This window comes from Macaca fascicularis, chromosome 4 (genome assembly GCF_037993035.2).
Source record: "Macaca fascicularis isolate 582-1 chromosome 4, T2T-MFA8v1.1".
In the NCBI taxonomy this organism is placed as follows: Eukaryota; Metazoa; Chordata; class Mammalia; order Primates; family Cercopithecidae; genus Macaca; species Macaca fascicularis.
This window is the reverse complement of record NC_088378.1, coordinates 42,739,088-42,758,098: the sequence shown is the minus strand read 5'-3', so window position 1 is coordinate 42,758,098 and position 19,011 is coordinate 42,739,088. Positions and strand designations below refer to the sequence as shown.

Below are 19,011 nucleotides of genomic sequence, written 5' to 3'. Positions count from 1 at the left end.
AAAGAGATTTTCTGAAACTGAAACTTAGATTTAAAAGAAAAATTGAAAGAACTTCAAAGAAAAAACTTTTTCAAAATTTAATGAAGCATCTGTGCACCAAATAAAATCCTGTCACAGACTGCCAGAGTTTCAAACTTTGGAAAACTTTGGCATGATGTTTCCCAGCTCTTGAGTCGAAGTTCTTGAGGCCAGCAGGCTAAGTTTAAATCCAGGATCTTTCTCTCATGTACTAGCTGTTTGCTGCTATACTTCCCCTCTGAATCTTTTCCTTACCTGAAAAATAGCAGTACTAATAAAATCTCTGTTTGTAGATATGAAATGAGATAAGGCATAAAAAGCCCTTGGCATAAGCCCCAGTAAATGGTGGGTGCCTTGAAAATGTCAGTCATTTTTAAGGCAGGAAATCAGTGTCATAACTCAAAAAATATGGTCCCTTTCTGGTATTGTTAGCTTTCTACTCTCCATTCTTACCCTCAAGTCTGAGACACTTGGCCTTGACATAATCTCTTCACTCTCAAGGTGCAAAAGCACTTCACCAAATCTTTTACTTCAACAATAGAATCAGGACCATGACTCATGTACAAGTGACTGTGCAAGTTGATCCGGGTGGGATTGTGAGCCAGATCACCCAGAGTCAGTCTTGGCTTGCCGTAATCATCATGGTATCATTACCAACAGATATTTAGGGGTGAGCACCCATTATGGGTACAACTCCATGACAGCTTCTGGGAGCACTATTCTAGATGGTCATAGTGAGCTTTTGGCTGGAGGTCTGCAACACACTCTAAGAGGCCAAGTGGAAGCTGTGGACCAGGCAGACTAGAGCCACTTTGCAGTGAAGAGGCACAAACTACAAGGAATAAAATTATAGCTTGCTAGAACTGTAGTCTACATTTCCCTTTGGCTGCCTGTTTGTTTCTCAATATAATTTGAGGTGTTGACTCTAGACCACAAAAACCTAGGTGGTTTTGGGTACCAAGCTGTCTTATGAATTACCTTTGTCTTTTTCTAACTTCCTGGCAGCTAAGATTAGCAAGCATGGTTGGGATTATAATTGTTGCATTTAAACTACAGAAAGAATGTTCTTTGATGAAAGATTCTCATATTTCATAAATGTTCTAATTTGATAAAACTTTAATGTCCTTACCAACAGGTCATAATGGACATGTAACATTTTATGTTCTTACTACATTGGTTATTTTTAAAGTATACTTTGGTCTGAAGGAGGAGATGCTCAGGATATTATTTCAAATCTTTAGAGGCACAAATTTTTACAAATCGGATCATGTCTATGACCAGATCAGTTGTATATTTGAATTATAGCCAAGTTCCCCTAGTTTACAAGGTAATGTGAATTATGGCTAAATTATTAATACAAGTTAAAAGATAATTATCAAAATTACAATGGGGCTTATTTGAATATTTAAAAATCCTGACTGGGTCATGGTGGCTCATGCCTGTAATCCCAGTACTTTGGGAGGTTGAGGCGGGCAGATCACCTGAGGTCAGGAGTTTGAGACCAGCCTGACCAACATGGTGAAACACCGTCTCTACTAAAAATACAAAAATAAGCTGGGCATGGTGGCAGATGCCTGTAGTCATCGCTACTCAGGAGGATGAGGCAGGAGAATTGCTTGAACCTGGGAGGCGGAGGTTGCAGTGAGCTGAGATTGCGCCATTGGACTCCAGCCTGGGCAACAGAGTGAGACTCCATCTCAAAAAAAATAATAATAACAAACAAAAATCCTGGCTGGGCACAGTGGCTCACACCTATAATCCCAGCACTTTGGGAGGCTGAGGCAGGCAGATCCTTTGAGCTCAAGAGTTTGAAACCAGCCTGGGCAACATGGCAAAACCCTGTCTCTATTAAAAACACAAAAAAGTAGCCAAACATGGTGGTGCGCACCTGTAGTCCCAGCTACTTGGGAGGCTGAAGTAGGAGAACTGCTTGAGCCTGGGAGGTTGAGTCTGCAGTGAGCTGAGATTGGGTCACAGGACTCTAGTCTGGGCAAATGAATGAGACCATGTCTCAAAAAATAATAATAAAAACCTTTTCTCTAGATTATAGTTTTATATACTTTAATAATAGCTTTATATGAATGAACCAAATAGATGCATATTTTTCTTCAGTTGTAAGCAATTAAAACGGTATTTTGTAGATGAGAGCTGGTTTGCTGTAGTTACAGTCTTACTTTGGAGAAAATACACTGCTGAATTGCTTTTCATTGAGATGAGGCATAAATCTAGGTTTTAGGTATCCTGAAATGTATGCAATTTTGGAGTCCCTCTTCAAGAAAAAAGAATACCAGGCTGAGTGTAGTGGCTCATGCTTGTAATCCTAGCACTTTGGGAGGCCGAGGCAGGCTGATTACTTGAGCTCAGGAGTTAGAGACCAGCCTAGGCAACATGGCGAAACTCTCTCTCTACAAAAAACACAAAAGTTAGCCAGATGTGGTGGCACATGCCTGTAGTCCCAGCTACTTGGTAGGCTGATGTGAGAGGATCACTTGAGCCCAGGAAGTGGAGGCTGCAGTGAACTGTGTTTGAGCCACTGCACTCCAGCCTGAGTGACATGGCAAGACCTTGTCACACACATGCCAAAAAAACACCAAAAAAACCCACAAAAAACAAAACAAAACAAAAGAAAAAAGCAGTCAGGCATGGTGGTTCATGCCTGTAATCCTAGCAAACTGAGGTGGGAGGATTGCTTGAGGCCAAGAGTTTAAGACCTACCTGGCCAAAATAGTGAGACCTTATCTCTAAAAAAAAAGAGAAAAGTAGGGTAAATTTTGAAGATGGCTGAATAGGAACATCTCCAGTCTGTAGCTCTGAGAGTGACTAATGCAGAAGACAGGTGATTTCTACATTTCTAACTGAGGTAGCTGGTGCATCTCATTGGGACTGGTTGGACAGTGGGTGCAGCCCACAGAGGGTGAGCTGAAGCAGGGCAGGGCCTTACCTCACCCAGGAAGCACAAGGGGTTGGGGGATTTCCCTTTCCTAGCCAAGGGAAGCTGTGACAGACTACCTGGAAAAGTGGGGCACTCATGCCCAAATACTGTGCTTTTTTCCCCTAAGGTCTTAGCAACCAGCAGACAAGGTGATTCTCTCCTGTGCCTGGCTTGGCGGGTCCCACACCCACAGAGCCTTGCTCACTGCTAGTGCAGCAGTCTGAGATCGATCTGCGAGGCGGCTGCAATTGCTGAAGCTTGAGTAGGTAAACAAAGTGGGCAGGAAGCTTGAACTGGGTGCCCACCGCAGCTCAACAAGGCCTACTGCCTCTAGACTCCACCTCTGTGGGCAGGGCATAGCTGAACAAAATGCAGCAGACAACTTTTGCAGACTTAAATGTCTCTGGCTGACAGCTCTGAAGACAGCAGTGGTTCTCCTTGCATGGCATTTGAGCTCTGAGAATGGACAGACTGCCTCCTCAAGTGGGTCCCCAACCTCCGTGTAGCCTAACTTGGAGACACATCCTAGTAGGGGCCAACAGACATCTCATATAGGTGGCTGCCCCTCTGGGACGAAGCTTCCAGAAGAAGGATCAAGCAGCAATATTTGCTGTTCTGTAATATTTGCTATTCTGCAGCCTTCAGTGGTGATACTCAGGGAAACAGGATCTGGAGTGGAACTCCAGCAAACTCCAACAGACCTGCAGCTGAGGGACCTGACTGTTAGAAGGAAAAGTAACAAACAGAAAGGAATAGCATCAACATCAACAAAAATGTCTTCTACACTAAAATCCCATCTGTAGGTCACCAACATCAAAGACCAAAGGTATATAAAACCACAAAGCTGGGGAGAAACCGGAGCAGAAGAGCTGAAAATTCTAAAAATCAGAGTGCCTCTTCTCCTCCAAAGGATCACAGCTCCTCACTAGCAATGGAACAAAGCTGGACAGAGAATGACTTTGATGAGCTGACAGAACTAGGCTTCAGAAGGTCAGTAATAACAAACTTCTCCGAGCTAAAGGAGGATGTTTGAACCATCACAAGAAAGCTAAAAACCTAGAAAAAAGATTAGACAAATGGCTAGCTAGAATAAACAGTGTAGAGAAGACCTTAAATGACCTGATGGAGCTGAAAACCACAGCACGAGAACTTCATGATACATGCACAAGCTTCAGTAGCTGATTTGATCAGTGGAAGAAAGGGTATCAGTGACTGAAGATCAAATTAATGAAATAAAGTGAGAAGATAAGGTTAGAGAAAAAAAAGTAAAAAGAAATGAACAAAGCCTCCAAGAAATATGGGACTATGTGAAAACACCAAATCTATGTTTGATTGGTGTACCTGAAAGTGATGGGGAGAATGGAACCAATTTGGAAAACACTCTTCAGGATATTATCCAGGAGAACTTCCCCAACCTAGCAGGACAGGCCAACATTCAAATTCAGGAAATACAGAGAACACCACAAAGATACTCCTCGAGAAGAGCAACCCCAAGACACATAATTATCAGATTCACCAAGGTTGAAATGAAGGAAAAAGTGTTAAGGGCAGCCAGAGAGAAAGGTCGAGTTACCCACAAAGGGAAGCCTATCAGACTAACAGCAGATATCTTGGCAGAAACCCTACAAGCCAGAAGAGAGTGTGGGCCAATATTCAACATTCTTAAAGAAAAGCATTTTCAACCCAGAATTTCATATCCAGCCAAACTAAGCTTCATAAGTGAAAGAGAAATAAAATCCTGTACAGACAAGCAAATGCTGAGAAATTTTGTCATCACCAGGCCTGCCTTACAAGAGCTCCTGAAGGAAGCACTAAACATGGAAAGAAACAATTGGTACCAGCCACTGCAAAAACATACCAAATTGTAAAAACCGTTGATGCTATAAAGAAACTGCGTCTATTAATAGGCAAAATAACCAGCGAACATCATAATGACAGGATCAGATTCACACATAACAATATTAACTTTAAATGTAAATAGGCTAAATGCCCCAATTAAAAGATACAGACTGGCAAATTGGATAAAGAGTCAAGACCCATCAGTGTGTTGTATTCAAGAGACCAATCTCATGTGCAAAAACACACATAGGCTCAAAATAAAGGGTTGGAGGAAGATCTACCAAGCAAATGGAAAGCAAAACAAACAAACAAACAAAAACCAACCAAACAAAAAAAACAAAAAACAAACCAGGGGTTGCAATCCTAGTCTCTGATAAAACAGACTTTAAACCAACAAAGATCAAAAGAGACAAAGCCATTACATAATGGTAAAGGGATCAATGCAACAAGAAGAGTTAACTATATGCACCCAATACAGGAGCACCCAAATTCATAAAGCAAGTCATTAGAAACCTACAAAGAAACTTAGACTTCCACACAAGAATAATGGGAGACTTTAACACCCCACTGTCAATATTAGACAGATCAACGAGACATAGGGTTAACAAGGATATCCAGGACCTGAACCCAGCTCTGCAACAAGCAGACCTAATAGACATCTACAGAACTCTCCACTCCAAATCAACAGAATATACATTCTTCTCAGAACCACATCGCACTTATTCTAAAATTGACCACATAATTGGAAGTAAAGCCCTCCTTAGCAAATGTAAAAGAACAGAAATCACAAAAAACTGTCTCTCAGACCACAGTGCAATCAAATTAGAACTCAGGATTAAGAAAACTCACTCAAAACCACACAACTGCATGGAAACTGAACAACCTGCTCCTGAGACTACTGGGTAAATAACAAAAATGAAGGCAGAAATAAAGATGTTCTTTGAAACCAATGAGAACAAAGACACAACACACCAGAATCTCTGGGACACATTTAAAGCAGTGTGTAGAGGGAAATTTATAGCACTAAATGCCCACAAGAGAAAACAGGAAAGATCTAAAATTGAAACCCTAACATCACAATTAAAAGAACTAGAGAAGCAAGAGCAAACAAGTTCAAAAGCTAGCAGAAGGCAAGAAATAACTAAGATCAGAGAAGAACTGAAAGAGATAGAGACACAAAACACCCTTCAAAAAATCAATGAATCCAGGAACTGGTTTTTTGAAAAGATCAACAAAATTGATAGACTGCTAGCAAGAATAATAAAGAAGAAAAGAGAGAATCAAACAGATGCAATAAAAAACGATAAAGGGGATATCACCACCGATTCCACAGAAATACAAACTACCGTCAGAGAATACTATAAACACCTCTACACAAATAAACTAGAGAATCTAGAAGAAATGGATAAATTCTTGGACACATACACCCTCCCAAGACTAAACCAGGAAGAAGTTGAATCCCTGAATAGACCAGTAACAGGCTCTGAAATTGAGGCAATAATTAATAGCCTACCAAGCAAAAAAAGTCCAGGATCAGACAAATTCACAGCCAAATTCTACCAGAGGTACAAAGAGGAGCTGGTACCATTCTTTCTGAATCTATTCCAATCAATAGAAAAAGAGGGAATCCTCCCTAACTCATTTTATGAGGCCAACATCATCCTGATACCAAAACCTGGCAGAGACACACACAAAAAAGAGAATTTTAGACCAATATCCCTGATGAACATCGATACGAAAATCCTCTATAAAATACTGGCATATCAAATCCAACAGCACATCAAAAAGCTTATTCTCCACCATCAAGTTGGCTTCACCCCTGGGATGCAAGGCTGGTTCAACATATGCAAATCAATACACATAATCCATCACATAAAGAGAACCAATGACAAAAACCACATGATTATCTCAATAGATACAGTAAAGGCCTTCGACAAAATTCAACAGCCTTTCAGGCTAAAAACTCTCAATAAACTAGGTATTGATGGAAATATCTCAAAATAATATGAGCTATTTATGACAAACCCACAGCCAGTATCATACTGAATGGGCAAAAACTGGAAGCATTCCCTTTGAAAACTGGCACAAGGATGCCCTCTTTCACCACTCCTATTCAACATAGTGTTGGACGTTCTGTGCAGGGCAATCAGGCAAGAGAAAGAAAGAAAGGGTATTCAATTAGGAAAAGAGGAAGTCAAATTGTCCCTATTTGCAGATGACATGATTGTATATTTAGAAAACCCCATCATCGTCTCAGCCCAAAATCTTCTTAAGCTGATAAGCAACTTCAGCAAAGTCTCAGGATATAAAATCAATGTGTAAAAATCACAAGCGATCCTATACACCATTGATAGACAAACAGAGAGCCAAATCATGAGTGAACACCCATTCACAATTGCTACAAAGAGAATACAATACCTAGGAATCCAACTTACATGGGATGTGAAGGATCTCTTCAAGAACTACAAACCACTGCTCAACAAAATAAAAGAGGACACAAACAAATGGAAGAATTTGCTCATGGATAGGAAGAATCCATATTGTGAAAATGGCCATACTGCCCAAGGTAATTTATAGATTCAATGCCATCCCCATCAAGCTACCAATGACTTTCTTCACAGAACTGGAAAAAAACTACTTTAAAGTTCATATGGAATGAAAAAAGAGCCCACATTGCCAAGACAATCCTAGGCAAAAAGAACAAAGCTGGAGGCATCACACTACCTGACTTCAAACTATACTACAAGGCTATAGTATCCAAAACGGCATGGTACTGGTACCAAAACAGATATAGAGACCAATGGAACAGAACTGAGGCCTCAGGAATAACACTACACATCTACAACCATCTGATCTTTGACAAACCTGACAAAAACAAGAAATGGAGAAAGGATTCCCTATTTAATAAATGGTGCTGGGAAAACTGGCTAGCCATATGTAGAAAGCTGAAACTGGATCCCTTCCTTACACCTTATACAAAAATTAATTCAAGATGGATTAAAGACTTTAATGTAAGACCTAAAACCATAAAAACCCTAGAAGAAAACCTAGGCAATACCATTCAGGACATAGGCATGGGGAAGGACTTTATGACTAAAACACCAAAAGCAATGGCAACAAAAGCCAAAATAGACAAATGGGATCTAATTAAACTAAAGAGCTTGTACACGGCAAAAGAAACTGCCATCAGAGTGAACAGGCAACCTACAGAATGGGAGAAAATTTCTGCAACCCACCCATCTGACAAAGGGCTAATATCCAGAACCTACAAAGGACTTAAACACATTTGCAAGAAAAAAACAACCCCATCAAAAAGTGAGCAAAGGATATGAACAGATACTTCTCAAAAGAAGACATCTATGCAGTCAACAGACACATGAAAAAATGCTCCTCATAACTGGTCATCAGAGAAATGCAAATCAAAACCACAATGAGATACCATCTCACACCAGTTAGAATGAAAATCATGAAAAAGTCAGGAAACAACAGATGCTGGAGAGGATGTGGAGAAATAGGAATGCTTTTACACTGCTGGTGGGAGTGTAAATTAGTTCAACCATTGTGGAAGACAGTGTGGTGATTCCTCAAGGATCTAGAACTAGAATTACCATTTGACCCAGTGATCCCGTTACTGAGTATATACCCAAAGGACTGTAAATCATGCTACCATAAAGACACATGCATACGTATGTTTATTGCAGCACTATTCACAATAGCAAAGACTTGGAACCAACCCAAATGTCCATCAATGATAGACTGGATTAAGAAAATGTGGCACATATATACCATGGAATACTATGCAGTCATAAAAAAGGATGCGTTCATGTCCTTTGCAGGGACATGGATGAAGCTGGAAATCATCATTCTGAGGAAACTATCGCAAGGACAGAAAACGAAACATCACATGTTCTCACTCATAGGTGGGAATTGAACAATGAGAACACTTGGACACAGGGTGGGGAACATCACACACGGGGGCCTGTCATAGGGTGGGGGGTGGGGGAGGGATAGCATTAGGAGATATACCTAATGTAAATGATGAATTGATAGGTGCAGCAATACATATGTATACATATGTAACCTGCATGTTATGCACATGTACCTTAGAACTTAGAGTATATTAAAAAAAAAAAGTGACCCTTACATTGATAGGGCCTCCTTGCAGGGCCTAAGAAAAAAAAACAATGAAGGGCTCTGAGGCGTCACCTTCATCATCTTCACAGTAAACCCAGTTCTGGCTAAGACATATTACTGAGGACATTTCTGAGAATGCTCCAGTTTCTCTAATTAATGAAAAAGCTCTTCAGTTTTGATACTTGGAGATGGGTAATATTACAAATAATCAATTGCCTGCACAAGATAATGGATTATTCTGTTACTGACAGTGTTCCCTTTTCAAGTTTTATTTGTTGAAGTATGATCATTCAAAAATTCCAGCATTTTGTGTTATTCAAAAAAAAAAAAAAAAAAAAAAGAGCCCAAATTACTATTAGCCACTTTCACGGGGTGTGAGAAATGGAAACGAAGGATTATACTTATCCAAAAGCATTGTTTTTCTCAGTATAAAATTTTCTCCTGGAGACTTAATAAGTAAGAAAATTGTATCTTGCTTGTGTTTGCATACTTTCTCCAAGAAAATTACATACAAATATTAGATTTAATTGGTGGTTGAAAATGAGGAAAGAAAATAGTAAAGCAAGGAGTCTAAACTTGTTAGAATAACTTCTCCAAAACTGAGAAAAAGCCATTTTTCATGCCTTGCTTAGATCTCCATGGTCGGTAAGAAGTGGACAATTTAGATAATTACTGTAGGTAGGAAATACAAACAGTCTCTATAGATAATTCTAGAAGAAACTTTTTTTTTCAGAACGTCACAAATCAAAACAATAATTCCCTTAATTTTCTGCTTTTACTACAGAGCACTGGTCTTTAATTTTTTTCTTGTCTCAGGTACACAATTTTAACAGTCTAATATTTGGCCACGTTTTCCTCACTTCTTTCTGAGGATAAAGAATGAAATAATTAAATGGCCAAAAGAAGAATGGAGGAGAGGTACAGAATGAGGACTCTCAAGAGAAATTGGAAAATAAAGATAATATGAATTTGCGGAATAATAAATTTGTCTGGTGTGATGGTTAATACTGAGTGTCAACTTGATTGGATTAAAGGATGCAAAGTATTGTTCCTGGGTGGGTCTGTGAGGGTGTTGTCAAAGGAGATTAACATTTGAATCAGTAGACTGGGACAGGCCGACCCACCCTCAATCTGGGTGAGCACCATCTAATCAGCTGCCACCATAAAAGCAGGAATGGAAAGAACAGACAGCCTGAGTCTTCTGGCTTTCATTTTTCTCCCATGCTGGATGCTTCCTGCCCTCGAACATCAGACTCCAAGTTCTTCAGCTTTTGGACTCTTGGACTTACACCACTGGTTTGCCAGGGGCTTTCAGGCCTTTAGCCACTGACTCAAGACTGCACTGTTGGCTTCCCTACTTTTGAGGTTTTGGGACTCAGAGTGGCTTCCCTGCTCCTCAGCTTGCACATGGCCTATTGTGGGACTTCTCTTTGTGATCGTGTGAGTCAATACTCCTTAATAAACTCCCTTTCATGTATACATCTATCCTATTAGTCCCGTCCTTCTAGAGAACTAATACATCTGCCTCCCCTATCATCTTCTCAAAGTATCTTTGGAGTATGGACTCTGGAAGAGAGAGGCTTACTGTTTGGATAAGATGGTCAGGCATCAATCAGGGACTTGCCTGATCTGTACAGTCTGGGCAGTAGGGTGGTCACTGCATTCGTCAAGTGGGCTTAATTAGTTCAGCTGCCTCCTGTTGATAATGCATAAACAATGTTTGCAACCTTAGAACATTAAAAACAATATGGGGGTTAATTGGGAATAATGGTACCCATATTAAATAATTGATTCACCAATAAACTAAATGTAATGCACACTTCACCTTCTTCACCAAGGATCTGAGGCACTCACCAGACACACTTGTAAAAAAGTAAACAAAAATTTTAAAGAGTGTGGTGATGGAAAATAGAATAGTAGGTTAGTAATCATGATGGTCGGGGTATTGGGTACTGGACAAATTGAACACAAACATCCCATCCAGGAGGGCCTGCCCAGACACTAAAATACAATGAATTTGACTCAGAAACCAAATTTGTCACCAAAACCAGTGATAAGAGAACTAGGGTTAGTTTAAAACTTTGATTAATCATGAGAGAGAAAAAAAATTGTTTCTTCCAGGAAGCAATGCTATTCCTATTATTGCTTTTAAAAGGAATTTCTCAAGTAAATATTCATAGCAAACAAAATAATAGATTTATAAACTGTTTCTTGTATTGTCAGTTGACAAAGGCCAGCTGAGTTTTCAAAAGGCTACTGGGTGAAAGCAGCTCTTCAGGGAGTCATCCATAACTAGATACAGTTTCCTAAACAGCTCACCCAAGCATACATACGAAAATGACAAACTAAAAAGAACACCTACTATAATTCTGGTACTTCTGATTCCTTCTCAATATGGTGTTGGTAAAATTGGCTAAGAGAAATGCTTCTGCCCTAGTTCTGATTCAGGTTTTCTTTTCCTTTTGTCCATGTTCTTTATAAATATTATGTATTATACTTGAATAACTATAGAAAATTTGTTTCTAATTGCTCTCGTTGAGATTTTAAAGGATATTTATTTGCTGCATTTTATTTATTTTTTTTAAGACAGGGTCTCACTCTGTCATCCAGGCTGGAGTGCAGTGGCACTACCTTGGCTCACTGCAGCCTTGACCTCCTCCTGGGCTCAGGTGATCCTCCCACCTCAGCCTCTTGGCTAGCTGGGACCACAGGCGTGTGCCACCACACCCAGCTGATGTTTTGTATTTTTTGCAGAAATGGGGTTTCACCATGTTGCTCAGGTTGGTCTTGAACTCCTGAGCTCAGGGGATCCTTCCACTTTGGCTTTGGCCTCTCAAAGTGTTGGAATTACAGGCATGAGCCACCGCGTCCAGTCTGCATTTCATTTCCTATGGCTATTTTCTCTCTTTGGATCATAGAACCTTAGTTTCTTTTTGAGATGGTAACTTGTAGAAGAATGGCAACATGATTTCAATAAGGTTAATAGACTCCCAATACTTTTATAGATGAGATGGAGGAATATAATTTGGGTGGCTGATTTGTAACCAATTGAATAACTCTATCCCAAGGATGTAGGCTGTCCTTCTGCATGGAGGACTCTGGCATGCTGTGAGGATCAGTTCATGTATAAGAAATGCAGAAGGAAGGGTAGTGGAGTAGATAGAGCTCAATTTTGGACATATATGTTGGAGGTTCATGTTGAAATGTACTTTATTAGTTGAATATATTGACTTGGGGACAGAGAGAAAGAGACAGAGAGAGAAGGGGTAAGAGGGAAGGGGGAAAGAAAGGGGAAGAGGAAGGTATCTAGTGATATAACAATTATGTAACAAGTGATATCTAAGCACTTTACATGTTATAACTCATGAGACCCTGGCAACCATGTCAGGGTTATCTCATTACAATCTCCATTTCACAGATGAACTGAAATATGAGTGGTAAATTACTTTTCCCAAGCCCACACAGCTGGTAGGTGGTAAGAACTGAGATATGAACCTTGCTTGAAGTTAGAGATTTTTGGCCATTAAGTCATAGGCATGTCTGAGTTGCTCAGGTTGTCTGGATGAACTGAGGTTCATCAATGTGTTGACTTTAGAGGTACAGAAAAAATAAAGGCCACATTTTTGGAGAATGTGTTCATAGCCTTTAGTCCCAAAAGCTTAGAAAGTGTGATATAGAGTGGGTAATAAGAAGAACATGGCAGACACCTGGGAACAAAGTTTCAAGAAAGTGGGAATGAAGCTGACATCCAAGGACCAAAGCAAGTAGGAAGGTGTCAGAGACAGCAGCAGAACCATTTCAAAGCAAGGATGGGTGAGAAAGCAGATGGCAGTGGATGGTTGTGCACCTGAAAACTTTCAATGCAGGGTAATCTAGAAGCTTGACCATGAAGCAGAGGGAGAAAGGGTTGTGGCTAGCTACTCAGGAAACCAAAATGAAGAGAAGGGTTTTAATCTTTCAATGAGAAAGGCTTGAGTGTCTTTTAAATATTGAGTGGCAAACGGAGAAAGAAAAGGTGAAGATGCAAAAACAGAGGGTAATACTTGGTGAAAGGTTGTGGAGGGTGCAGGAACAGATGGACTCCTAAGCCCAGGTGCCAAGAACATCTTGGATAGAATTGCATTCTGCTTTAGGATGGAGGAAGGAAGTAATGATGAATGTATGAGCACAGCTAAATGTATAGGTAGGATGCCCATGCTTCTGACAGCTAAAAGAAAAAAAAAAGCAAAACAGAAATTAATGTATAGGTAGAGGAGAAAACTTTATGCTTTTCATCATGAGGAAATGGAGGCCCAGACAAGCTAACGAATTGGTGTAGGGTCAGTCTCACAGCCCTTTCCTTTATAAATCACCCAGTCTTGGGTATTTCTTCATAGCAGCATGAGAATGGACTAATACAATAGCACAGTAGGGTGCTGGTTATTTCCTGTTAGGTTGGTGCAAAAGTGATTGCGGTTTTAGACCGTGAATTTTAAATAATTTATTACTAGGCTCAAACACATCTTTATTAATCAAAATAGAAACCATTACAATCAACACATTTTTTGCCAACAAGAAATAAGTTTGTTTATTCCTATAGCATAACAATCTGTGCTTTGGGGCCAGGCGCGGTGGCTCACGCCTGCAATCCCAGCACTTTGGGAGGCTGAAGCGGGTGGATCACAAGGTCAAGAGATCAAGACCATCCTGTCCAACATGGTGAGACCTCATCTCTACTAAAAATACAAAAAATTAGCTGGGTGTGGTGGCACGTGTCTGTAGTCCTAGCTACTTGGGAGGCTGAGGCAGGAGAATCGCTTGAACCCAGAAGGTGGAGGTTGCAGTGGGCCAAGGTTGCACCACTGCACTCCAGCCTGACGACAGAGTGAGACTCCGTCACAGAACAAACAAAACAACCTGTGCTTCGGGATTCTATGAACTCTTGGAAAGCATTTTCTGTATCCTGCTCCTTGCGGAAGCATTTTCACCACAAAAAGTTGTCAAGATGCTTGAAGTGGTAGTCGGCTGGCGAAGGGTCAGGTGAATATGGTGAATGAGGCAAAACTTTGTAGCCCAGTTCGTTTGACTTTTGAAGCGTTGGTTGTGTGATGTGCAGTTGAGCGTTGTTGTGGAGAAGAACTGGGCCGCTTCTGTTGACCAATGCCGACTGCAGGTGCTGCAGGTTTTTGTGCATCTCATCGATCTGCTGAACATGCTTCTCAGCTGTAATGGTTTCGCCAGGATTCAGAAAGCTGTAGTGGATCAGACCAGCAGCAGACCACCAAACAGTGACCATGACCTTTTTTGGTGCAAGTTTGGCTTTGCAAAGTGCTTTGGAGCTGTTTCTCAGTCCAACCACTGAGCTGGTTGCCACCATTTTCTGTAAAATCCACTTTTCATTGCACGTCACAATCTGATGAAGAAATGGTTCATTGTGCATACAATAGGAGAAGATCACACTTCAAAATGATGATTTTTAAAAATTTTTGCTCAGGTCATGAGGCACCCACTTACCGAGCTTTTTCACCTTTCCAATTTGCTTCAAATGCCAAATGCCTGTAGAATGGCCGACGTTGAATTCTTTGCAAGTTGTAAGAGGTTCAGCTTGGATGATTGTTCTCAATTGGTCACTGTCAACTTCTGATGGCTGGCCACTATGCTCCTTATCTTCAAGGCTCTCATCTGCTTTGCAAAATGTTTTGAACCATGACTGCACTGAATGATTGTTAGCAGTTCCTGGGCCAAATGCATTATTGATGTTGCGAGTTGTCTCTGTTGCTTTCTCAAATAAGAAAATTGCTCGAATTTGCTTTTTGTCTAATTATCATTTCCATAGTCTAAAATAAATATAAAATAAACAGCAAGTAATAAGTCATTAGCAAAAAAAAAACCACACAAAGTGTGAAATGTGCATTAAAATGATGTATAACATAACCACATTTAAGAATGTATTCCAATATCAAATGGCAAATTTAAATAATGCAAAAACTGCAATTACGTTTGCACCAAACTAATACATGCTGTCTTCCTCCTCTTCCTCCATACTTTCATGTCTGAAAAGGCTGATTGATGCAGCATTCCTCAGGTTCCCTTGCCAGCTGGCTTTTGATTGGAAGTCCTTGTTAACAAAGAAGGAATGAGCCTCCTACTAGAGAACATAGCTGTGTTAAGATGCTCTCATGTGGCTATAAATACCTGAGACTAGATAATTTATAAAGAAAGAGTTTTAACTGGCTCTTGGTTCTGCAAGTTGTGTAATAAGCCTGATATTGGGCTCAGCTCCTGGGGAGGCCTCAGGAAGCTTACAATCGTGGTGGACGGTGAAGGGAGCAGCAGGCACATCACAAGGCCAGAGCAGGAGCAAGAGTTAGGGCACAAGGTGCCACACACGTTTAAATAACCAGATCTTGTGAGAATTCACTCACTGTTGCCAGGATAGTACCACAGGAATGATACTAAACTATTCATGAGATATCTGCCCTCATGATCCAATCACTTCCCACCAAGTCCAATATCCAACATTAGGGATTACGTGTCAACAAGGGATTTGGGCAGGGACACACATCCAAACTACATCAATAGTCATAGTTCTATTAAATTGGAAGCTAAGACTCTTAGTTACTTGGGGCTTCTTTTGCCACTGTATGTACTGGCAGATTACTAAGGGGAAATTTTGTCTCTGCCCTCTTCTCCCCACTATTATCTATCTTCTGCTGTGTTTTACCCCAGAAGGCTGATCCCTGTGGGTTACATTACCCAATGGCTTCCACCAATAGAAGATCCAGGCAGGAGACAGAGAAGTGGGAGAGGCAGAGATCTGTCTTCCCTATTCACTGCTTGCCCAAAGTGGAAGCCCTTACAAGGCTTGGGTGACACTTTCTTCACCTTGGCCCTTTCTCCAGGTAGGTTCTGTGCAAAGCAGTCCCTGATACTGTGCCCTTAGGAGGTTAGCTTGGGAGTGTTCATGGGATGACCACTTGGGGTGGGCGAGTGAGAGGATCAGGATTGGGCAGAGTGGGCTAGGATGGCCCTGCAGTTAGTTGTCCCAATTTGGGGCACGTGAACTGGATCTTCATACCTCTGCATAGACCAGTCATTGCATGAGGCTGCCCCAGGGAAAGGGGATATGCTTTCAGGTGAGGAAGTTCCCGTTAGGCAAGAACAGGTCCCAGAGAGGAATCTGGTTGAGACCTATTGGCCCCCGCACTTCCAACTGCTAGTAGATGAGTGCTTCATCCCTGGGGTGGGGAATCGAGGTGATGCTCCCTTCCAACCCTTTGAACCAAGGAGTTGTAAAGGTTTCCTGCTCTTGCTAGTTCCTGAGTGCCTCAGCACCTCTGGTTTTTGTTTCTTCATTAAGTTCTCTTAATTGAATCTTCTGAGTTGATCTGTTTCTTTTCAGGGCCCTAATATAGATAATAAAAAATTATATAAATATATAAATAGAAACACTTAAATGTTCAAAAAGTTTAGTAGTCTAGAATAGAGAGACTTGATCTGGCCTGGGAGGGGAGGGCAAGTTTGGTCAAGGAAGTGACATTTGAACCAAAATCTGAAAAGCTAACTTAACAAAGGAGAGAGAGAAGGGAGAATGGAGGAGGCATTGAATCCATATGGCCCAGATCACAAGGCGGGCGGGGGCAGTACAGGACGAGGGAGACAGGGAATCAGCTTGAGAGAAAGGTAGGGACAACACTCTCTGGGTTTTGTGGACCTCATTTTTGTTAATTCAAAAAGTAATGGAAAAGCTTTACGGATTTTTGAGCTGGGGGAGGGGGACACAGTCAGATAAGCATTTTAAGACAATCTCTCTAGCTAATCAAAGACCAGTGTTATTTTTAATTTGGTGAGAAATTACCACTTGCCTATGTCTGTTAGAAGCAGAAAAGTCTCTTTTTTGTTTACTAGTCTCCAGACTGGCTGGACTGAGGTTTCTACCACTGGGCTAATCCTGCATATAAATGGCTAATCCTGCATATAAACCACAGTATTTCATGGACAGAAGACTGTTACACGCTATACCCCACAGTGCCTGTTGCATCTTTTTCGCATCATGGCAATTTTTTTTTCCCTAGCAGGTAAGATAATACAAAAAAATGTATTAATCATTAGACTTTCTTTTTTTTTTTTTTTTTTTTTTTTGAGATGGAGTCTCGCTCTGTCGCCCAGGCTGGAGTGCAGTGGCGCGATCTCGGCTCACTGCAAGCTCCGCCTCCCGGGTTCACGCCATTCTCCTGCCTCAGCCTCCCGAGTAGCTGGGACTACAGGCGCCCACAACCGCGCCCGGCTAATTTTTTGTATTTTTAGTAGAGACGGGGTTTCACCGTGGTCTCGATCTCCTGACCTTGTGATCCGCCCGCCTCGGCCTCCCAAAGTGCTGGGATTACAGGCGTGAGCCACCGCGCCCGGCTCATTAGACTTTCAATTCAGGAACAATTGTACAATATATCAAAAAGTTGGGAAAGAATATAGTTTATACATTCCACTTGTTTTTAGAGTCTTTAAAAAGCACGCAAATGTCCACGATTTTTGGTCTTGGAATTGATTTAATAGAATTTCCCTTTAGATATTAATGAAAAACAGAATGGAGAATGTTCCTCATAATCACACACACACACACACACACACACAAACACACAGCTTAGGCCCCCAGGGCTCCTTTCTGCTTTCTCAGATCCTGATGACTATTGAGCAGAGATGAACAGTCATGGGACAGGGCCCAACTGCTTAACTTAGGAAGTGACATTAAATTCTTCTTGGAAGAAGTTGGCACAATGTTTTTGTTCTGTTTTAGATGTTACTTAATGGGATGTTAGAAGGGAAGTTGTGACTGATGCATCAAGAAATGACAGCTACCAAAGTCACTTACGAAATTTCAAAGTAAATAGCTGAGGACTGCTTAGATGCTCAATCACACAGGCTACAAAAGACTCAAGTGACTGCAAATGGAGGAGGGCTTTTGAGAATTTATTTGGACAGGGCTGTGCTGAGAGTCCCACCCTCACCCCACAATGGGCGGGGGCACTGGCATCGAACACCAAGCTGAGTGAGAAGGGCTTCTCCAGGCCTCCCAGGGAGCTTGCTGGCTGCTCCTGGCCAACAGCAGACTGGGCCTGACTCCCATCGGAGGAAGGCCAGCATCCTAGGGCAGCCAGTGGAGGGTTGGCAGAGGGCCGTGCCTGGGAGGTCACTGTGCTATCTTCCAACCACACTGTGTGAGTCTCAGATACCATATGTGGAATCCTCAGCAGGAAGGTCAGCTTGAGGTCATTTTAAAAGGGATTCTTCTGAAAAAGTCTCACTGAAGGGTTGACAGGACCCTGATGCTGAGAGTCTGTGTGGAGGGGACAGAAGGAAAACCAAGGTTGGGGTAGAATAAGCAGCTAGAGAAAATTCATTGCCAGTGTCAGGAAGCATGGCCAAACATTCCCAGTGAGGGCTCACAACAGTGTTCACGGAAGAGTCACTTTCAAATACCCACCAAGCCCAGCGTGGGTGATGCCTTTCCACCAGAGGTCCAGTTCACTACATGCCTTCCTGCGGCCTCCACCCCTCTTTCCCCTTACCATGGCTAGCAACTGGGCCATGGGAGGGTGACATGGGGGAGGAACAAAGCTCCTTGTCCGTACTTCTGCCCACAGGAGGCCCCTGGTGGGGGACAACATTTTAATTACTGAATTAAGAGCAGGGTTTTTCTCTTAAAGTAACAGGATTTTCTATTACCTGAGAGAATAAACAAGTTACGGGACTGCTTGAGTTTCATTCTGTGGAAGAGGAAGAACTATCCTCATGGAATAGATTATTAAAGGGATAGCAGAAGACTAAAAATTCAGTTGCTTTTATGGACACACCCATGAGTCCTGTTAATTCCATGTGTTGGTTATATATAGAATTTACATTCTGCTTCTGGAGTAGTGAAATCATTTTATCAAAAAAAATTCTATTGATATTGCCCCAGGATGACAAATTTACAAAAACATGCTTGCCCTCTTTTTATTAGTTTATGTGGCTAAATCATAATTCTTTTCAAACCAATGGGAAAGTCTTAAGGAAACAGAAGATGGAATAAACTAAAGGACAATGCTGGGCTGGGTGCTATGGCTCGTGCC

The 19,011-nt window shown here is 41.4% G+C and overlaps 2 protein-coding genes across 2 annotated transcripts in view; both read right to left on the bottom strand.

Moving 5' to 3' along the window:
* Positions 1–13,402: 13,402 nt before the first annotated feature.
* The window catches only part of LOC102139485 (collagen alpha-1(III) chain), a 9,258-nt gene continuing 3,649 nt past the window's right edge, over positions 13,403–19,011 (bottom strand). Inside the window, exon 2 of the mRNA XM_074037124.1 lies at positions 13,403–14,739. The gene's annotated coding sequence lies outside the window, so the exon portion shown is untranslated. The remainder of the gene's footprint in view (positions 14,740–19,011) is intronic.
* Positions 17,851–19,011, bottom strand: part of LOC141410239 (uncharacterized) — a 23,693-nt gene continuing 22,532 nt past the window's right edge. Inside the window, exons 3-4 of the mRNA XM_074039100.1 lie at positions 18,384–18,550; positions 17,851–18,236 (exon numbers count right to left, since the gene is read on the bottom strand). Coding sequence (XP_073895201.1) covers positions 18,175–18,236; positions 18,384–18,550 — 229 coding nt within the window. The 3' untranslated portion in view covers positions 17,851–18,174. The remainder of the gene's footprint in view (positions 18,237–18,383; positions 18,551–19,011) is intronic.